General features: G+C 39.7%; 1 protein-coding gene across 1 annotated transcript in view; it reads right to left on the bottom strand.

Annotated features, from left to right (window-relative positions):
* Window positions 1-274: 274 nt before the first annotated feature.
* Window positions 275-21,576, bottom strand: part of NAF1 (nuclear assembly factor 1 ribonucleoprotein) — a 124,108-nt gene continuing 102,806 nt past the window's right edge. Inside the window, exons 7-9 of the mRNA XM_073576852.1 lie at window positions 9,154-9,205; window positions 2,517-2,619; window positions 275-1,191 (exon numbers count right to left, since the gene is read on the bottom strand). Of these exons, the coding sequence (XP_073432953.1) occupies window positions 737-1,191; window positions 2,517-2,619; window positions 9,154-9,205 (610 nt within the window). The 3' untranslated portion in view covers window positions 275-736. The remainder of the gene's footprint in view (window positions 1,192-2,516; window positions 2,620-9,153; window positions 9,206-21,576) is intronic.

A 21,576-nucleotide genomic window follows, 5' to 3' on the forward strand; every position in this document is an offset into this window, starting at 1 on the left:
TTTAGAAATTCTCTATCATCTTTTAAGCTAGCGTCCATAGCAGTTTCTTGGGGATAGTTTTTATGATGTTCATTGTTCGGCATAAATGAGACCAAAACTGATTACAGAGTGATTCCATCTGCCTTATAGTGAAAGCCTGTTGGAGGATCATTGTTATTTCATGAGCAAAACAAGCATTTACCAAAACAGGCAAAGCTAATATTTATCGTTTGGTGATAGAAAAGCACATACAACATATTAAGAGGCTGAAACATCAAAAATTTATACAAAGAAATTGGTTGTTGTACAAATTTATTTATTTACAACCTTAATACACTGTGCATTATTTTTACTATAGCGGATACAATTTAAAGTTTATAGCAGTTTTTTAAATATATCTGATAATCAAAATAAAATAAAGCACAAAAAAATAAAAAGATTTAGTCACTTTTTTCAGCAAACCAAAAGTCAATAATTAAACCTTTAGTTAAAAATACCAACTTTATACAAAAGAAGGTTTGATAGAAAATGGACACTTCTCAGTCTAAACCTAAAAAGTCCTAAAAATCTGTAGACATCTCACTATAGAAATATTGATACTGTAGTCAAGTTATTTGCATACAAACATTACCTTTACAATACATTGCAGATTTCACAAATTGCATTATTAACATTTGGAATCTAAATTGAAAAATAATATTAAAAAAAGAAATATATATATTGAACTCTGGAAAGGTGGACATATATTAACTTTTCACTAACTAGACTCTCCAGGATTTGGAGGAGCAGGGGGTGGTGGAGGAGGTGGTGGGGGTGGAGGAGGCAGATTGTACAAGTGCAAATTTTGCATATAAGGAAAATGCAAGTTTTGGCCGGGCCAATTCATATCTGGAGGTGGTGGCGGTGGCTGCAAAAATGCTTGCATATTACTATAATGTCCAAAGAAGTTTGCAATAGGGGCATGATAACCATTATTTGGCAGTGGCATAGTATATTCTTGAGTATTAGCATTCTGATAAGTATATGATGGCTGAATCATATCCTGTCCTGGAAACCCTGAAGAGTAATATGGTTGTTGGTGTTGTCCATATGCATTTCCTTGTGAATGTGAACCATGCCCTTGATAGAAACGAGATCCAGATCCATTTCTTGCATAATTTCTTGGAAATGTCTGTGCACTAGACAACTGATTTGAGACCTGGACACTCGTTGCTTCAAAGAAAATAAGAAGCAAAAGTTTAAAACCAACATTGTAAAGCATTGATTTCCTCACTACATAGGCATTTTATCTCATAGCCTACAGCACAATTACAAATGCAAGGAAAGTGGAGGTGTACAGACTACTCTTTTTCCCCAACAGCACATCCAAAACCAGCTGAGTATTGCACAAGCCTAAAATTATACAGCAAATTATTTTAATTTCCATGTGCTAGGAAGAGCCATGAAGAAGGCAGCAGTAGCTCGAAGAATTATAATTCCAGCATAACCTAAGAGACCTCCACACCTATACAATATGTATTGTCTCACTGAACTGCATGTGTGTTGAATTCCACATCTTTCCTCCTTAGCATTTCTGGTATAGTGTTGATTATAAACCTAACATGGTCTTCTAGAATTCGACCCTTTTTACTTTCGACTCTGCAAAAAGTCTGTTTCTCGTATTCATTCTGATCTGGACTATTGTAACTCTACTAATTCGTCTCCCTCTTACCAAACTCTCCCCTCTCCAATCTGTCTTGAATGCTGCAGCCAGGATCATAGTCCTCACCAATCGTTATACCAATGTCTCTACCTTGTGCCAGTCATTACACTTGTTACCCATCCGCTTCAGAATCCAGTACAAAAACTTATTACCCTCACCCACAAAGCACTCCATGGCTCAGCACCACCCTACATCTCCTCCCTTGTCTCAGTCTACTACCCTAGCCGTGCCCTCCGTTCTGCTGATGATCTGAGGTTAACATCCTCAATAATGAGAACCTTCCACTCTCGTCTCCAAGACTTTTCACGTGCTGTGCCAATTCTTTGGAATACACTACCCAGGTTAATATGATTAATCCCCAATCCCCAGAGTTTTAAGCGTGCCCTAAAAACGCATTTGTTCAGACTGGCCTACCGCCTCAACACATTAACCTAACTATCCCTATGTTGTCCATTCAAAATTTTTACCATAACCTGGTTCCTCGCATCATGTTCTCACACGCTTTATGCATTTAATAGCCCTCTGTGTCTGTTCTGTTACATACTTAGGCTGATAACTGGTTCATGCAGCATTACATGAACACCCGATTCTTACACTTTGACTGGTCCGAACAAAAGCAATTGTTACATCCACCTTTCGTGTCTCCCCTTTTTCCTCATAGATTGTAAGCTTGTGAGCAGGGCCCTCATTCCTCTTGGTATCTGTTATGATCAATGTGTTACTGTTATGCTGTAAGGTCTATTGTCTGTACAAGTCCCCTCTGAAATGTAAGGTGCTGTGGAATATGTTGGTGCTGTAGAAATAAAATTATTATTAGAAAATATGATCCACTTACATGGCTTCTTCTGATCACATTTTTGCTTCTTTTTTCCTGCGTTCTGGGCTTTTTTCTTGTGTTTTGCGTCCTTTTCCTTCTCATCATCACTGTAATCTACTACCTTTAGATAAAAATGAATACGTTTAATGAAAACAAGTGCTTACAGTTGAGGGGGATGAGAACTTTTGTTTTTATATTGAGGATGTATCCTTAGACTAGACTATTAACACAAAAAGCTGAGGGTCCAACACCAGATACCCCCAACGTACTGCTCCGTGCACTATTTACATTCGGCTGCTATCAGATTGGTGGGGGTGACTTATGTTAGATGCCCACCTATGTAAAATGACATATCGGGATAGATCATCCATTTAAGAAGTAATGGACAAAACCCCATTATGCTTTCTGGACTTGGTTATGACCACTGAATCCTCAATATTACTTAATTGGATATATCAGGGCTTTGAAGTCGGTGCCCATTTTTATGGATAGGTGAAAAAAAGCTACAAAAACACATCCCTCTGTCTGGGACATTACAGCAGTGTGCACACTGCTGTATGAGGTATTGTCCCAGATGGAGGGTGAAACAGTGAGGAGCAGCTCCGGTCAAACTGAATTATGTGTTTTAATAAAAGTGCAATGGGCATCTCATCTTTATAGTTTGAGGGCAGGGATAGTACATTTTTTTTAATCTCCACGGAGTATCCCAAGTGATTAAGACACAGATTATAATGAATCTTTTCTCACAAAGCTACATAAAAACAATCTACTCAGTTTCCCCTACTCGGTAACATGGTGCCTGCAGATTGGATAGTGATTTCATGGTGACAGGTTTCCTTTAATCTGACAAGAAAATGTTTCTGATTCACAATTATTATGTGTTTAGACTATACTCAACTGTGAAGATAGACAAGTATTAAAAGAAAAGGGTAAATAAATGGTGTACAGTGGCTTGCAAAAGTATTCACCACCTTGACATCTTCCATGTTTTGTTACCTCACAACCTGGAATGTATCTTTTTTTTGAGGGTTTGCATCAGTTCATGTAAAGAACATGCCTACAACCGTGAACATTTAGTTTTCTTTTCTTTGTGAAGCAAACAAAATAGGACAAAATAATTGAAAATGTCAGTATGCATATCTATTCAACCCCTAAACTCAGTACTTTGTAGAGCCTCCTTTTGTGGCAATTACAGCTACATGTTGCTTTTGATAAATCACCATGAGCTTTCCACATCTTGCCACTTGGAGTTTTGCCCATTTCTCAAGGCAAAATTGCTCCAGCTCCATAAAGTTAGATGGTTTCCTCTGGTGAACAGCAATATTCAAGTTTGATCGCAAATGCTCAATTGGATTAAGGTCTGGGCGTTGACTAGGCCACTCCAAAACATGTACACATTTCACCTTAAACCACAGAAGTGTTGCTTTAGCAGTATGCTTTGGGTCATTGTCAAATCACTGACAAACGGTTTTGACCCTGTAACCACCCTGTATTTCGCACAATCCATTTTCCCTATCCATGCTGCCAAAAAACATCCACACAGCATGATACTGGCACCACCATGTTTCACTGTGGGAATGGTGATGAGCTGTGTTGGTTTGGCACCAGATATGGAGTTTTACTTTGATGGCAAAAAGTTTAATTTTAGTCTGACTACAGCACCTTCCTCCATACATTTGGGGAGTCTTTCTCAAGTCTGTTGGCAAACTCAAAACGAGCATTACAATTGCGTAAGTAAAGGTGTTTTTGCTGCATACGCTTCCATATAGGCCATCTCTATGGAGTGAATGGCTTATTGTGGTTGTATGTAAAGATACTCCAGTCTCTGCTTCAGAACTCGGCAGCTACTTCAGGGTTAACTTTGGTCTCTGTGACACATCTCTGATTAAGAGTTTTGGTGGTCGACCCTCTCTTGGCAGGTTTGTTGTGGTACCATATTCTTTCCATTTGATGGTGCCCTGGAAAATCAGACTGGAATTTTTTTTTTTTTTTTTTTTTACTCAACCCTGATTTGCACTTCTCAATAACTTTGCTCATGGTGTTTGGTTAGTGGTGCCTCTTGTTTAATGGTGTTCCAGCCTCTGTGTATACACACACACACACACACACATATATATATATACGCACACATACACGTCTAGCAAAAATTAAGAGACCACTTTCAAATGTTCAGTTTGTCTGATTTTTCTCTTTATAGGTATATTTTTGAGTAAAATGTAAATTGTTCTTTAGGGTATAAACTTCTGACATGTCTCCAAATTTCCAAGCAATAAATTGTGTTTTTTTTCTGACAAAGAAAAATGGTCAAAATAAAATAAACAGTGCTTTCAAACCTCAAAAAATGCAAAAAAAAACCAAAAAAACAAAAAAACAAGTTCATAAACATTTAGAAACAACAATACGAACGTTTTAAAATCTGAAATCAATATTTTGTAGAATAACCATGATTTTTAAAAACAGCTTTTATGCATCTTGGCATGCTTTCCAAAAAGGCTTTCACACTGCTTCTGGTGCAAAAATTTAATAAGTCCTTCTGTGTTTGATGGCTTGTGACTATCCATCTTTCTCTTGATTACATTCCAGAAGTTTTCAATAGGGTTCAGGACTGGAAAACGGGTAGTCCATGACAGGGTTTTGATGTGGTGGTCTCTTAATGTTTACCAGAGCTGTATATTTTTTATATATATATATATATATATATATATATATATATATATATATATATATATATTTTACACATACATACACACACAGGTGCTTCTCACTAAAATTAGAATATCTAATAGTTAATTTATTTTAGTTCTTCAGTACAAAAAGTAAAACTCATTATATAGAGTCATTACAAAGAGTGATCATTAGGACTTACAGCCAATGAAAACCCAAAAGTCATTATCTCAGTAAATTAGAATTAACAAAAAAACACCTGCAAAGGCTTTCTAAGCGTTTAAAAAGGTCCCTTAGTCTGTTTCAGTAGGCTCCACAATCATGGGGAAGACTGCTGACATGACAGATGTCCAGAAGGTAGTCATTGACACAGTCCACAAGGAGGGTACGCCACAAAAGGTCATTGCTAAAGAAGCTGGCTGTTCACAGAGTGCTGCATCCAAGCATAATAATCGAAAGTTTAGTGGAAGGAAAAAGGGTGGTAGAAAAAGGTGCACATACAACCGGGATAACCGCAGCATTGAAAGAATTGTTAAGAAAAGGCCATTCAAAAATTTGGGGGAGATTCACAAGGAGTGGACTGCTGCTGGAGTCATTGCTAGACGAGCCACCACACACAGACATATCCAGGACATGGGCTACAAGTTTTGCATGCCTTGTGTCAAGCCACTCATGACCAATATACCATGCCAGAATAGTCTTACCTGAGGCAAGGAGAAAAAGAACTTGACTGTTGCTCCGTGGTCCAAGGTGTTGTTTTCAGGTGAAAGTAAATTTTTCATCTCATTTGGAAATCAAGGTCTCAGAGTCTGAAGCTGCTTGAGGTCTAGTGTGAGGTTTCCACAATCAGTGATGTATGGGGAGCCATGTCATCTGCTGGTGTAGGTCCACTGTGTTTTATTAAGACCAAAGTCAGTGAAGCCATCTACCAGGAAATTTCATTCTCCAGCAGGACTTGGCACCTGTCCACACTACCAAAAGTACCAATACCTGATTTAAAAACAGTTTCACTGTGCTCAACTGGCCAGCAAACTTGCCTGACATTAACCCTATAGAAAATCAATGGGGTATTGTCAAGAGGAAGATGAGAGCCACCAGACCCAACAATGCAGACGAGCTGAAGGCTGCTATCAAAGCAATCTGGGCTTCCATAACACCTCAGCAGTACCACAGGCTGATCGCCTCCGTGCCACGCTGCATTGATGCTGTAATTGATGCAAAAGGAGCCCCAAGTATTGAATGCATTTACTGAATTTCAGTAGGCCAATCATGTTTCAAGCTGGTGTTATAACGTATTCTAATTTACTGAGACAATGACTTTTGGGTTTTCATTGGCTGTAAGCCATAATCATCAACATAAACACTTGAAATATATCACTCTGTTTGCAATGACCATATGAGTCTCACCTCTTGTATTGAAAAACAGAAATAAATTAACTTTTTGATGATATTCATCTTGTGAGAAGTATATATATATATATATATATATATATATATATATATATATATATATATATATATATATATATATATATATATACACACACACATTCAAATTTTTATTTATTTGATCACATAAGTTTAATTTATGCCTATATTTTTCTTCCTTCACCAACACACAAATCGGATTACAAAAACTTTTAAGCACAGGCTGTAATGTACCAAGATAACTAAACAGTCCAAGGGGGTGGAGTGGAGGGTGAATACCTTTGCAAGCCACTGTATGTGCATGTCAGCCCTAATGTGATAGTTAAAGAAATTACAAATATTTTGTCACATTCTTCATTCTATCGTCAATGTGACGACCATGTGTCTGAGGCCTGGAAGAAGGGAAGTTGGACAGAAGACCAATTCAGTCAATTGAATGAGTGCCCCCTTCCATAGATTTATCATAGCAGTGCATTGCAGTAGATGCTAGTGAGGAAGAAGCCCTGTGTCAAAATACCACCAGGGACAACCTCTGCAAAGACTTTGTATGTTGTCCTCGTGTTTACATGGGTTTCCGAAAGGTACTCTAGGTTCTTCTCACAATTAAAGCAATGAGGGTAATATTCTAATACTTAATGATGGAATAATAAATAAAAAAGATCCACAACCCCTCTAGAAATATGGATGGCAGACCATCCGGTGAAAGAACCTAATACCACAGAGTATGGTGGAAGATGATGCCGACAGGGTATCAGATAAAAATAATATATGCAGAACACGTGAAGATAGATAAAAACACCTTTATTAAAATATAAATGGGTGTACACTTAGAATAAATACAATGAATAAAAAGGCATCCCAAATATATATCCTTGACGAAGGAAGCTCTATTCCGAAACGCGCGTCCTCAGGCACTCATTATCGGCTCATTAGGTATTTCTTTGCCCACTCTTAGCTCCCACTTCTCTTCTTCCACAATTGGTGGCACCGCAGCAGTGTCATCCTTCATTCGTGCACATTATCCATTTATTATTTTTATTATTCATTTTTTATTGCACTATTTCGTTTTATTGCACTTTGTATGCACAGCAGTGGTCATTATATATTTGTTGTTATTATTGTATTCTTCTTTTTTGCACAATTTGGTGTTATTGCACATTGTATACACTATTGTTTGGGGGCGTCAAGAAGTGTTTAGCTATTTTTTCTGTCTAGTATTGAGCCTGTTTGATACGGGTATTTATTTAACCCCTTGTTGAAGTTTACTATAATTCAACACTATGCATATATTTGGGATGCCTTTTTATTCATTGTATTTATTCTAAGTGTACACCCATTTATATTTTAATAAAGGTGTTTTTATCTATCTTCACGTGTTCTGCATATATTATTTTTATCTGATACCCTGTCGGCATCATCTTCCACCATACTCTGTGGTATTAGGTTCTTCTCACAATGCAAAGGAATTCTAATAGGACATTTAGTTTGTGAGCCTTAATAGAAACAGTGATTACAATGTCTGTAAAGAGCTGTGGACTGTGATAACGCTATATAAGCAAAATAGTACTGTAGGTAAAGCAAGAAAATAATTCTGTGTAAGTGTGCGTGTAGCCCATTCACTATCTCCATCCATTCCTCAAGACGGCTGGACCATCATTGTAAATACACACCTGTACTTTGTATCCCCACCACCTCATTGTAGATTGTAAGCTCTCACGAGCAGGGTCGTCTTATTTTGCTTTAATTATTGTAATGTTAACGTTGTTACTTATGACTTGTGTTTTGAAACTGTTAAACTGTAAAGCGCTGCGAATATGTTGGCACTATATAAATAAAGATTATTAATACCGTATATACTCATGCATGGGCTGAAAAAGACCTTCTCTGCTTATACACGAGTCATACACTTGAAAGCCAGCGAGGAAGGGGGAGCAGGAGACATGATACTCAACCCTCCTGGCGTCTGCATATCCGGCTCAGCTACATCTCAGGCCCGGCGTCTGTATCTCCCTTCCTGTCTTCCTCCTGTGCGGTCACATGGTACCGCTCATTAAAGTCATGAATATGGACGTGTCTCCACTCTCATTAATGAGCGGTACCATGTGACCACACAGGAAGAAGACAGGAAGGGAGATACAGACGCCGGGACTGAGATTTAGCAGAGCCGGATATGCAGACGCCAGGAGGGTGAGTAGCACTGGGGGAGGGTGAGCCAGCCATGCCATAAGGATGCCATAAGGAGAGGTGAGTATGTTTTTTTTTTTTTTTTTTTTTTTTAAAATCGCAGCAGCATTATTATTATATGGGGCATGTTATGGGCCACCAATAACCTTTGCGCAGCATTATTATATGGGGCATATATTAACATGGAGCATGTTGCATTTCCCACCCTCGGCTTATACTCGAGTCAATAAGTTTCCCCAGTTTTTTGTGGCAAAATTGGGGGGGGGGGGGGGGGTCGGCTTACACACGAGTATATACGGTATTAATAAAGATTATTATTAATTCAAAGAAAAACAGTGACACTACACAATATCAGATTTAATCCTAATGAAATGCTTACTTCTGCTGGTGGCTCTTGATCATTTGTCCATGAAGCATCAGAACCCCTTTCTCTATAAACATAAAACATTAGGTTAGAAAACAATGTAAAACAAAAATTCTTCAAAAAATTAAATCTTTACAATCTTTTTCAATTTGGCGGCTGGCATTAAAGGCTACTAGTCAACTTCTGTTGTTGGTCTTATTATAGACTAATATCTCTACTCTATAAAGTTATGAAGCTTTATTGGTATATGCCAATGCCTCTCAAACTAGAAACACATCCACCAAATGAGTAGTAAATCCTAGAGAAAGGTATGACCATGATTGAATAGCAGATAAAAGATCCAATCTAGGGTTCCAGATCACATTTTGATCACATTGCAGTTTGTTTTTTGAGGTGTGGGATGGAGGGGGGGGAATTACCAAAATCTAAAAATTGCAACTCAAAGTTTCCTTTTCAACATTTAAATACACAGTTTAATTATTTTATTGTTTGATAGCTCAGTCTTTTTTGGTTAAGTACAACAGCAAATGTTCATCATTTTAATTCCTATACATCTAAAGGGTAGAAAAGTGATTTTTACAATGTTTAATTTTACTGCTGCCATCGCAAGTTTATGGCTCATAGTGACTTACCTAAAATGCTGCTGTCAAGAGACGGGACAGCAGCATTTAAATCCTTAAACTGCTGCAAACAAAACAATATACTATATACAGCTCTGGCAAAAATTAGGACCACTTCAAAATTTTCAGTTTGTCTGATTTTTCTCTTTATAGCTATATTTTTGAGTAAAATGTAAATTGCTCTTTTATTCTATAAACTACTGACGTCTTTGAATTTCCAAGCACTAAATTTTGTATTTATTTTCAGAAAATGAGAAATGGTCAAAATAACAAAAAATTGCAGTGCTTGCAGGCCTCAAATAATGCTAAGAAAACAAGTTCATAATCATTTTAGAAACAATACTAATGTTTTAACTCCGTAAGAGTTCAGAAATCAATATTTTGTGGAATAACCATGATTTTCAATCACAGCTTTCATGCGTCTTTGCATGCTTGCCACCAGTCTTTCACACTGCTTTTGGGTGATCTTATGCCACTCCTGGTACAAAAACGTAAGCAGTTCTTCTTTGTTTGATGGCTTGTGACTATCCATGTTCCTCTTGATTACATGCCACAAGTTTTCAATGAGGTTAAGGTCTGGAGATTGGGCTGGCCATGACAGGGATTTGATGTGGTGGTCCTTCATCCACACATTGATTGACCTACCTGTGTGGCACAACGCATTGTCCTGCTGGAAAAAAAAAAAAGAGTCCTCAGAGTTGGCAAACATTGCCTGAGCAGAAGGAATCAACTGTTTTTTCAGGATAACCTTGTATGCAGCTTGATGCATACATCCTTTGCAAAGATTAACCTGCCCACCTCCAGCCTTACTGAAGCATCCCCAGATCATCACCGATCCTTTACCAAATTTCACAGAGGGTGCAAGACACTGTGGTTTGTACGCCTCTCCAGGTCTCTGTCTAACCATTAGACAACCAGGTGTTGGACAAAGCTGAAAATTAGACTCATCAGAAGATTACCTTAGGCTAGTTTCACACTAGTTTTTTTGCAGTGCGCCTCGTGCGCATATCAAACGCATGCAAAAAACGCATCAAGCGTTTTGCATGCGTTTACTTTTTTTGTGCATGCGATTTAACCAGTTTGGCACCATGTTAACTCAAAAAACGCATGCGATTTAAAACGCATGCGTGCGCATTTCCTAGCGCACGCGTGCGTTCCCACAGACTGTAATGCTGGTTTTTTGCGCATTCCGTGCGCATGCGGTTTTTTGAGACAGGTCAGATGGACCAGAAATGCCACTTGTTGCGTCCGGCGCACATAGGCGCACACTACAAAAAACCGCGTGCACACGAAAACGCATACCAACGCTTGCATGTGCTAGACCATGCACACCCATGTTAAAGATAGGGGAGCAATGCGCATGATAGCGCACGAGGCGCAGCGCTAAAAAACCCAAGTGTGAAACCAGCCTTACTCCAGTCCTCTATGGTCCAATCCTTATAGTCTTTGGCAAACTTCTGCCTGGCTCTCCTTTGCTTCTCATTGATGAAAGGCATTTTTCTACCTTTACATGACTTGAGTTCTGCCTCTAGGAGCCTGTTACAAACTGTTCTTGCCGTGCACTTCACCCAAAGCTGCCATTTGCCATTCCTTTTGTAGGTCACTTAATGTCATCCTGCGGTTGCTGAGTGACATTTGAATAAGATGACGGTCATCCAGGTCGGCAAAGAGTCGTTTTCGCCCTCTGCCGGTCTGTAGCTTTGTTGTCCCCAATGTCCGCTGCTTGACGTGGTTGTAATGGACTGCAGTCTTAGAAATTTTAAGGATAGAGGCAACATGACGCTGTATCCCTTTGCTAGTAAAGCCAGAATTCAGCCCTTTTTTCCCTCAAAGATTTTTCTTTTCAACTCCTTTGGCATGGTTAAAAGTTATTTTTTCATTCCTATTACTTTTGGGATATTACTAGGACTTGTTTTGCCATCCAGCTTGTCCTATTGCAAGAGGACTGTGAACACCACAGCAAGGTTTTTTTTATACTTTCCTTCGTTAAATAAGATTTGGTTCAGGTGATCACTTAATCAGAAGCACATTAAGTAGAATGAGGTGTACTCTGGTTGAAATTCAACTGGAATGGAATGTCAGACATGTAGAGAAGCTGATTTTTATAAACCTGTGCAGTAGTCTCTTAATTTTTGCCAGAGCTGTATTATCTAGTTATGTAGTATACAACACAGACAGCATCTGCCACAGGCTCAGCAGAGTTGGTATAATACTTTTCTTTGCGACCTATGACGAAAGTGTGTGCCATAAGTGCTGGAAAGGCGTTAAAAAAAACTCTCTCCATTCTCTAGAATGTAGGGGTTTTTCATTTTATTGTTTTCCACTTGTTGCATAGCTTACCGGCCACTGCTGAAGTATAGCAGAGGTGGCTGGTTTCCTAGACAAGCAGCATGGACTCGAAAGTGCTGCTCTGAATCTGAACCGGATCCCTGGACCAGACCAGTTTGAATGCCCCTGCTTTCTCTGAAGTTCTGGTGCCAAAGCTGCCTTGGCTTGCAGAATAAGAGAGCACAGTTTAAGCCAGTTGCTCAATTTTGAAGAATGCACCAGCAAGCAAAAGCTTGGAGGCAAGGGTGTAGTGCGCTCCTAAACAAAGAACATGAGATAACCCCTTAAACATCATCTGGTTAATATGTGGTTATTTTATTCGCTATATTGCATATAGAAAATGAGAGGACGCTACATCAACAGCTTTCTTTGTAACTGAACTTAGAACATGGTAACAACAGGACATTAACACTAGTAGGATTTTTCCCAAACTACATGAAGATCAACATTATCAAATGAATAGATAAACTAGAAATGAAAGCGTTAAGTTGTGCATATGAAATATGGCCATGAAAATAAGGCCCTTGAGCTTCTTCAAAAGGTTACTATAGACATGTTTCTGTCACTTACATAATGTGGAGAGACAAATGACTAAGAGGTGAGGTACGCCAATAGCAAAACTGAAGGACCAAGCTGTACACAAACGAGTCAGGTTTCTGGTAAGCGGGAGGATGAGCAACAAAAGGAAGCTATCAGCTTGCCGCCAGGTCACTACCAATGAGCCACATCCTTTATGTGAAGGAGCAGTTATCTGCTAATGAATTTCACACAATTATCTACATTACATATCACAAAGGATTTCACAGTGCTCAGTCGTTTATGATTTCATAGCAAAAATCATTCAATTCTGCACTGAAGCTACCTGCTACAGACAAGCTCGCAGCTAGGGATGCAATAGCTAAATGTACTGCTGATCTAGCAGAATATTAAATTTTAAGATGGCTCTAGAATATTAATAAGTGCAAACAAAAGCACCATAGCAGATTAACATTTTCTCAAACACAGAGCATGAACTTTATCTTTCATTTTGTTGCAGGGGAAATTGGCAAACAATGAAGAAGTGTACGGGCTGGTGAAGGTCACATTAATGTCAGGTCTTAAATTAAAGCATGGTAGGTCAGTTCTTCCCCCCAAGACAACTGTTTATTATGTGTGGCTAAATTACAATGTATGTTTATTATCTAAACTATACAGAAATTTTACATTTGGTAACATTACTTCTTGTTAAAAAGTTTTAGCAATGGAGTGCTGTACAGTACAAAGAGGTTGGATGATCTACCAGTTCCCACCTTTAAACTGTCAATTACCCAAGTGGCTACAGAAAATCTCCAAGCCTGAACTTCATCAGAAGGTCACAGCCCAGCATTGCCCTGAAGTAGCACAAGTTATGTGCGGCTATCCTGGAAAACTAAGCATGGTAGAACTCTAGAGGTTACAGTGAGCCAGGTAACAACCATCTACCTATAAGTGGTCAAAGACCCGGTATATTTCTGATTCAAGGTTGAGAAGAGGCAATTCTTACAATAAACTACATACAAGTTCATATCCTTGGTGATTTATTGAGGACCTGTCACCTTTCTGACACGTCAGTTTCAAATAGGAATTCAAGATAAGAGGAGCCAACATAAGCAGTGATGTATTGAAGGGAAGTGAGGAAAAATACTGCTCCAAGTGCAGAGAGACCTGGAGAGGACATCAATTCAAGATGATCAACTGACATATGTTCAGCAAATGGGGTGCAAGAAATGCACACTTCTCATTCAGATGTCCATGTTCTATCCATGAAAAACATGTACCCATTATAGACTATGGGGCTGTTTATATGTTCGCTACAAATACAAATCTACGGGTTAATGAAAACCGCTGACAGCACCACACCCATTTTCACCTTCCTGACCAGGCCTATTTTTCAATCCTGACCAGTGTCACTTTATGTGATAATAACTCTAATACTTCAATATATCCCAGTGATTCTGAAGTTGTTTTTCGTGACAGGGTGTAATTCATGTTAGTGCTAAATTTTGGTCAACGTTTTATGCCTTTATGAAAATATCAAAAATTTGACAAAAATAAATTGAAAATGTTGCATTTTTTAAACTTTAAATTTGCATGCGTTTAAATCATAGTCATCACACAAAATAGATGAATGACATTTACCACATGTTTACTTCGCATCAGCATAATTTTTTAAATATTTTTTTGTTCGGACGTTAGAAGTTTATCAACAAATTCTAGTTTTTCCAACAAAATTTGCAAAACCAATCATTTTTAGCAACCACATTCCTTTTGAAAGCCCTATACGCCAAAAATACACACAAGTGATACCATTTTAAAAATGTAACCTCACAGTGCTCAAAGCCACATGCAAAAAGTTTATTAACCCTTTAAACATTTCAAGTGGAAACAGTGTGAGGCTCATCTCCTCTTGACACTGGAGGCCTCATGGATTCCGGTGGCCTGCACTAGCCGAGTGGGGATGTTCTCTGGAAGGTCGTTGCTTCTATGGGGTGTCCTACTCGGCGCTGTTCTTTCAGCTGCCCGGCCCCCTTCCACCTTGCCACATCAAGGTAGGTTTTTGTTGCCTTATTAGTGTAATTTTAAAGGGCTAGTTTGAAGCATATAAACAAAGTACACTATTTTTATTTTAGATGGGCATATTCCAACTTTTAGTCTGTTAGGTCGAGTTTAAGAATGCCCATTCACATAAGATGGAAGGTGGTTAAACCTGGCAATTTTGGCTGGTAACCAGCTGAGTGTATCTAATAAATAAGGCAGTGTCCCCAACTGTAGATCTCTTGAAAAATAAGGTCGGACACATTCGATTTCAACCTGTCCTGGATTTTTTTCTGTGTAATATAAGCTAACTAAGCCAAGTTTGTGTCTATGTGATGGTTGGGAGGAATGGCTGTCAAACATATGTTAGTGGAGACCCTCACCACTTAACTGGATATTGCCATATGTGGAAGTTTTTAATGGGCAGAGGGGAGTGAACTACAGCTAAACATTCGAGTTGGTGCAAATCGATTCAAATGACCGAGTCCATCAGCCATGTTAGCAATCTCTTGATGGGAACCCTGAGAACTGCCCCGTACCTGACAGCATCCGCAACTCTTAGGCCTAGCCAGCTTTGCGTGATGTCACATCGCAATGATGATGTCATGTCAGTCTTCATCGCTCAACCACCACATCCACTTTGTATACCAGACCAATGCCCAAACCCCATAACCTCACTCTCCAACATCACTGAAGGGGAGCTTAATTGTCTCTTCTCCAAATCGCACCTCACAACCTGTGCACTTAACCCCATTCCATCCCACTTCCTCCCCAACCTCACCACCACACTTATCCCATCCCTAACCCACCTCTTCAACCTATCGCTAATGTCCGGTACCTTCCCATCTGCTTTCAAACATGCCACAATCACGCCTATCCTTAAAAAGCCAACCCTCGACCCAACCGCTATGTCCAGCTATCACCCAATATCGTTGCTCCCATTCGCTTCCAAACTCCTGGAGCAGCACGTCCACGCTGAACTTTCCTCCCACCTATCATCTTGGAAAGGAATGAACACCTTTCAGCTTTTGGAGCACAAAATTTGCTGGAATAGATAGTTTGAAATATGCAGAGCCCTTGATATGCCTAAACAGTGGAAACTCCCCTGTAAGGAAGATATGAATTATTATCTATTGTTCTGGGGACACACCCAGAGCTGGCACACTACTCCTCCCACCATTGGTTTCTGTAGGACCAAATCCTACATAGAGCCCCTCGCTCTCCATGAACTTCCACCCCCCCCCCTTCAAGCAAGTGGTCAGTTGGATTGCTGAGTTTTATTGCCTGCCAGGACTAGCAGAGCTGAACGCATTTTCCCTCCAAAAAACTCAGTCTTTTAAGCAAAACACTCCAAGTCAAATTCAATAATACACATTAATCCCAGAAACATGAAAATTAGATTTCCAGGACCAGGGAATTTAGGGTTACACATGGAAGCGTTTTGAAGTATTTAGGGCTATCAGAAACCTGAAAATGAATTTCTGCCCGCCAGCAAATCACAGACATATGGTGTGTGGACTATATATATATACATATACATACATATATGAGGTCAGCAAAGTGGGAGTTCTTATTTTATGCTTCGGCCATAAAACTAAGAACGTCTACCTTTGGCATTTATTCTGGATCATTTCTTTGGGATCTCTCCTCCCCTTTACCGACATGTCATACCTGTGACTGAGATTTAGTAAGTTTCATATTTTTATCCAGTTTCATTTCATAACTGTTCATACATTGTATTTTGTCTCTTTGGTAATAACATTTGTATCTTTTGTAAACACTGCCGATTTTACCTGCGGGTGTTTATAACGTTGAGCCATAAAAATTAATAAAATATTTCCCAGCAAAAATGAAAAATGTTGCTTTAGACCCAGATTTCTTGTTTTCATTAGGGTAACGGAGAGAAGAAAAAAAAAATTGCACAACATTTTAGGGTCCATTTTTTCCCCAAGTACAAATATACCCTATATGTGGTGGAAAACTACTGTATGGACATACGCCAGGGCTCAGAAGGGAAGGGCGACTAATTAATTTCTGGAGCACAATTTTGGGTGGAATACATTGCGGATGCCATGTCACATTTGAAAAGCCTATCATATGCCAAAACAGCATAAATCCTCACACAAGTAACCCCATTTTGGAAACTACGTCTCTTGAGAAATCCATCTAGGGGAGTACCGACCTTTTTCAACCCTCAGGCAACTCACAAATTACTATTTTTTTTCAATTAAGTTTTTGCTTAAGTTTTTAAGTTTCAAAAGGGATAACAGGAAAAAAATGAACAGTACAATTTGTTACACAATTACTCCTGAGTACGCCAATACCCCTATACGTCATCAAAAACTACTTTTGAGGCACAGTGGAGGGTTCAGAAGGGAAGGAGAACAATATTATAGTGCATATTTTGCTGTTATGGTTTGTGGGTGCTATGACCCACTGGAACAGCCCCTGAGGTGTCAGAACAGGTGTCCCACCCATAAGTGTCCCCCCCTACACCTCTCAATTTATTAAGGCCATGTGCACGCGTTGTGTATTCTGCTGCGGATCTGCAGTGTTTCAGGTGCTGCAGGTCTGCAGCAGATTTAGCTGCGTTGTACAGCACCATTGTTTTCAATGGCAAACTGAAAAACGCTGTGCACATGCTGCTGATTTTTCCGCGCGGATTTGCTGTGGGATCAAATCCGCAGCATGTCAATTCTTTGTGCGGAATCCGCAGCGGCTTCACACCCTCTCCATTGTAGAGGTGTGAAACCGCAGAGCTAATCTGCAGGTAAACCAAAGGTCTTTTGACCTGTGGATTTACCTGCGGATTTTTCGAAATCCGCGCGGAAAAATCCGCAACACCTAAAACTACGTGTGCACATAGCCTAAGGGTAAAGTGATCATAATGACACCACAGGTGTGCAACAGAATTTTGCACCATTTGGCAGTGAAGAAAAAATAATTACACTTTTACAACATTTTCGCCAAAGTTTACATTTTCACAAGTGGAAAAACTGGCAAAATTTGTCACACAATTTCTGCTGAATGTGGCAATACCCCATATGTGGCAGTAGAGTACTGATTAACCACAAAGCGAGACTCGGGTGGGAAGAAGGGCTATTTTACTCAGAGAACAAATTATCGTTGAATAGTTTGTGGCCCCTCTAAGTGCAAGAGCAGCAAACCCCCCCTCAAGTGACCCAATTTTGGACATTACACTCCTCTGTGAATTTATCTATAGGTGTAGTGACTATTTCTACTTCATGAGTGTTTTCCAGAAAGAAGTAGCAGTGGATGTTACGGAGTGAAAATTGCAAATCTGACATTGTAGTGCTCAGTACAGTATGCCTAGCTCATACTTATGGAAACATGCAGCTGTAAATTAGGCAGGCTCGCATTGCTATAGAAATGCAAAACTTGTGGACGCTAAATGTGCTTTAGGCACACTTTGGCTCAAAAGGGAGGAGGGCATTAGGATTTGGGAGTGCAGAATTTGCTGCATTTCTCTGGGGGGGGCAAAAGCCTTAGCACTTTTCCAGAGCCTTTGTGCTACCAGTAACGTGAAAGCCCCCTATATTTCCACTGAAAAGTGATGGACCGACTCGAGCGGGGACTTGCATGTTCGTGGATTGAGTTGAAGCTTTTATTGGGAACATTTTACATAATGTTTGGCATCATATTCATCCTGCCCTCTACGTTGAATTATAGGACAGACTGCATCCAGTGTGTCTCCATCTACCTCATTATAGGGAGTCTTGCGTCGTTGATTCTGCCTAAATCACGTATTTTGAAGATTTACACGTAAAGTAATGTAAGTGCTCAGAGCCGGTTAAATGTGAGCTGAGCCTTATTGCGATCTATAGGAGACGGAATGAACAAATCAACAGCAGGTCAATAATTAGTTTTTAATCCTTAAGCCGTTCCCCATGCGGTATAAGTGATTAGATGACTATTCTTTCGGTCGGTGTGATTACAGAAATACCAGATTTATTTTGGTTTATTATGTTTGGCTGCTTTCACACACTCAAAGATGCTTATTTTTGCAAAACTAAGTTTTTGCATCGCCATATTTTGAGAGCTCTAATTTTCGTATATTTCTGCCGACAGTCGTGTGAGAGCTTGCTTTTTGTGAGACTAGTTGATGTTTTTATTGGTACCGTTTTTGGTCACAACGTTTGATAGCTTTTTATTCTGATTTTCGGGATGCAGAAGGAACAAAAACCAGCAATTCAGGAAATGTTTTTTGGGAGGTTTTTTTTATGCCGCTCACCGTGTGGTAAAAGTGATAAGACAGCTTTATTCTTCAGGTCAGTACAATTTCAGCTATGCCACATTTATATTTTTTTTTGCTGCTTTTCCACAAAAACTACATTGAGACAGCTATAACTTATTTCTCAGCTGATAAGCCGCCATACAACTGATTCTTGTGGGACAAGATGGTGTTTTCAGAGATACCATATTTAATTTCATTTGACGCTTTGATCACGTTTTATTCCACTTTTTGTTTGGCGGTATGGTGTAAAACAATAGTTTTTTTAGCACATTTTGTTTCTTTAACCCCTTCCTAACATCAGACGTACTATCCCGTCCATGGGACCCGGGCCCCTATGCACATGAACGGGATAGTACGTCTCAGCAATAAGCGGCACCCATGTGGTGAGCGCCGCTGATCGCGGCCGGGTGTCAGCTAATTATCACAGCTGACACCTGGCACAATGTGTCAGGGGCGGTCACGGACCGCCCCGACACTTTAACCCCTTGCACACCGCGATCAAACATGAACGCGGTGTACCGGGGGTTAAAGGGAAGCATCGGCAGGGAGGGGGCTCCCTCCGTGCTTCCCTCAGCCCATCACGGCAGCGCAATGTGCAGCGCTGCAGCGGGGGGCTCCTTCCCTGCAGGCCCCCGAATCCAAGATGGCGACGAGGAAGTCTGCAGCAGTGCCTGTGACAGATCGCTGATCTGTCACAGTGATCTGTGATGTGACAGTTCGCTGATCTGTCACAGGTCAGTGATGTCCCACCTGGGACTATGTAATAAAGTTAAAAAAAAAAAAAAAAAGTTAAATTTTTTTTAAAAAAAATCGCCAAATAAATTAGAAAAAAAAAATTCCCCAAATAAATCCATTTTTTGGAAAGAAAAAAAAAAAAGTACACATATTAGGTATCGCCGCGTCCGTAACGACCTGCCCTATAAAACTATCACATTAGTTAACCCCTTTAGCGAACTCCTTAAAAAATAAAAATAAAAAACGAAGCAAAAATTAATGATTTATTATCATACCGCCAAACAAAAACTGCATTATCGCGCGATCAAAAAGACGCATATAAATATCCATGGTACCGCTGAAAATGTCATCTTGTCCCGCAAAAAACGAGCCGCCACATAGCATCATCAGCGAAAAAATAAAAAAAAGTTATAGCTCGCAGAATAAAGCGATGCAAAAATAAATGATTTTTTATATAAAATAGTTTTCATTGCATAAAACCGACAAAACATTAAAAAACGACCCAAATGAGGCATCGCTGTAACCGTACTGACCCGAAGAATAAAACCGCTTTATCAATTTTACAGCACGCGGAACGGTGTAAACGCACCCCCCCAAAAGAAATTCATGAAACGCTGGTTTTTGTTCATTCTGCGTCCCAAAAATCGGAATAAAAAGTGATCAAAAAATGTCACGTGCCCAAAAATGGTACCAATAAAAACGTCAACTCGCCCCGCAAAAAATAAGACCTCACATGACTCGGTGGGTCAAAATACGGAAAAATTATAGCTCTCAATATGCGGTGATGCAAAAACTATTTTTACAATAAAAAGCGTCTTTTAGCGTATGACAGCCGCCAAACATAAAAACTGCCATAAATAGTAAATTAAACCCCCCGTTATCACCCCCATAGTTAGGGAAAAATAATAAAATTAAAAGAAAATGTATTTCCATTTTCCCATTAGGGTTAGGGGTGTGTTGGCGTTAGGGTTGGAGTTAGAATTGGGGGTTTCCACTGTTTGGGCACATCAGGGGCTCTCCAAATGCAACATGGCGTCTGATCTCAATTCCAGCCAATTCTGAGTTGAAAAAGTCAAATGGTGCTCCTTCCCTTCCAAGCTCTGCCATGCGCCCAAACAGTGTTTTACCCCCACATGTAGGATATCAGCCTACTAAGGACAAATTGCAAAACAACTTTTGGGGTCCAATTTCTCCTGTTACCCTTAGGAAAATAAAAAATTGAGGGCAAAAATATCATTTTTGTGGAAAAAAATGATTTTTCTTATTTTCACGCCCGGGCGTTATAAACTTCTGTGAAGCACTTGGGGGTTCAAAGTGCTCACCACACATCTAGATAAGTTCCATGGGGGGTCTGGTGTCCAAAATGGGGTCACTTGTGGGGAGTTTCAATAGTTTAGGTACATCAGGGGCTCTCCAAACGCTCATGACACCCGCAGACCATTTCATCAAAGTCTGCATTCCAAAACGTCACTACCTCCCTTTCGAGCCCCGACGTGTGCCCATACAATAGTTTTCTACCACATATGGGGTATCAGTGTACTCAGGACAAATTGCACAACAACTTTTGGGGTCCAATTTCTCCTGTTACCCTTGGGAAAATAAAAAAATTGAGGACTAATTGATCATGTTTGTGGAAAAATAGGATTTTTTCATTTTCATGCCCGGGCATTATAAACGTCTGTGAAGCCCTTGGGGGTTCAAAGTGCTCACCACACATCTAGATAAGTTCCTTAGGGGGTCTAGTTTCCAAAATGGGGTCATTTGTGGGGGGTTTCCACTGATTAGGTACGTCAGGGGCTCTACAAAGGCAACATGACACCCGCAGACCATTTCATCAAAGTCTGCATTCCAAAACGTCACTACTTCCCTTCCGAGCCCCGACATGTGCCCATACAGTAGTTTTCTCCCACATATGGGGTATCAGCGTACTCAGGACAAATTGGACAA

Source organism: Dendrobates tinctorius, unplaced genomic scaffold, assembly GCF_039654945.1.
Source record: "Dendrobates tinctorius isolate UK_male_01 unplaced genomic scaffold, ASM3965494v1 ptg000008l, whole genome shotgun sequence".
Taxonomy (NCBI): Eukaryota; Metazoa; Chordata; class Amphibia; order Anura; family Dendrobatidae; genus Dendrobates; species Dendrobates tinctorius.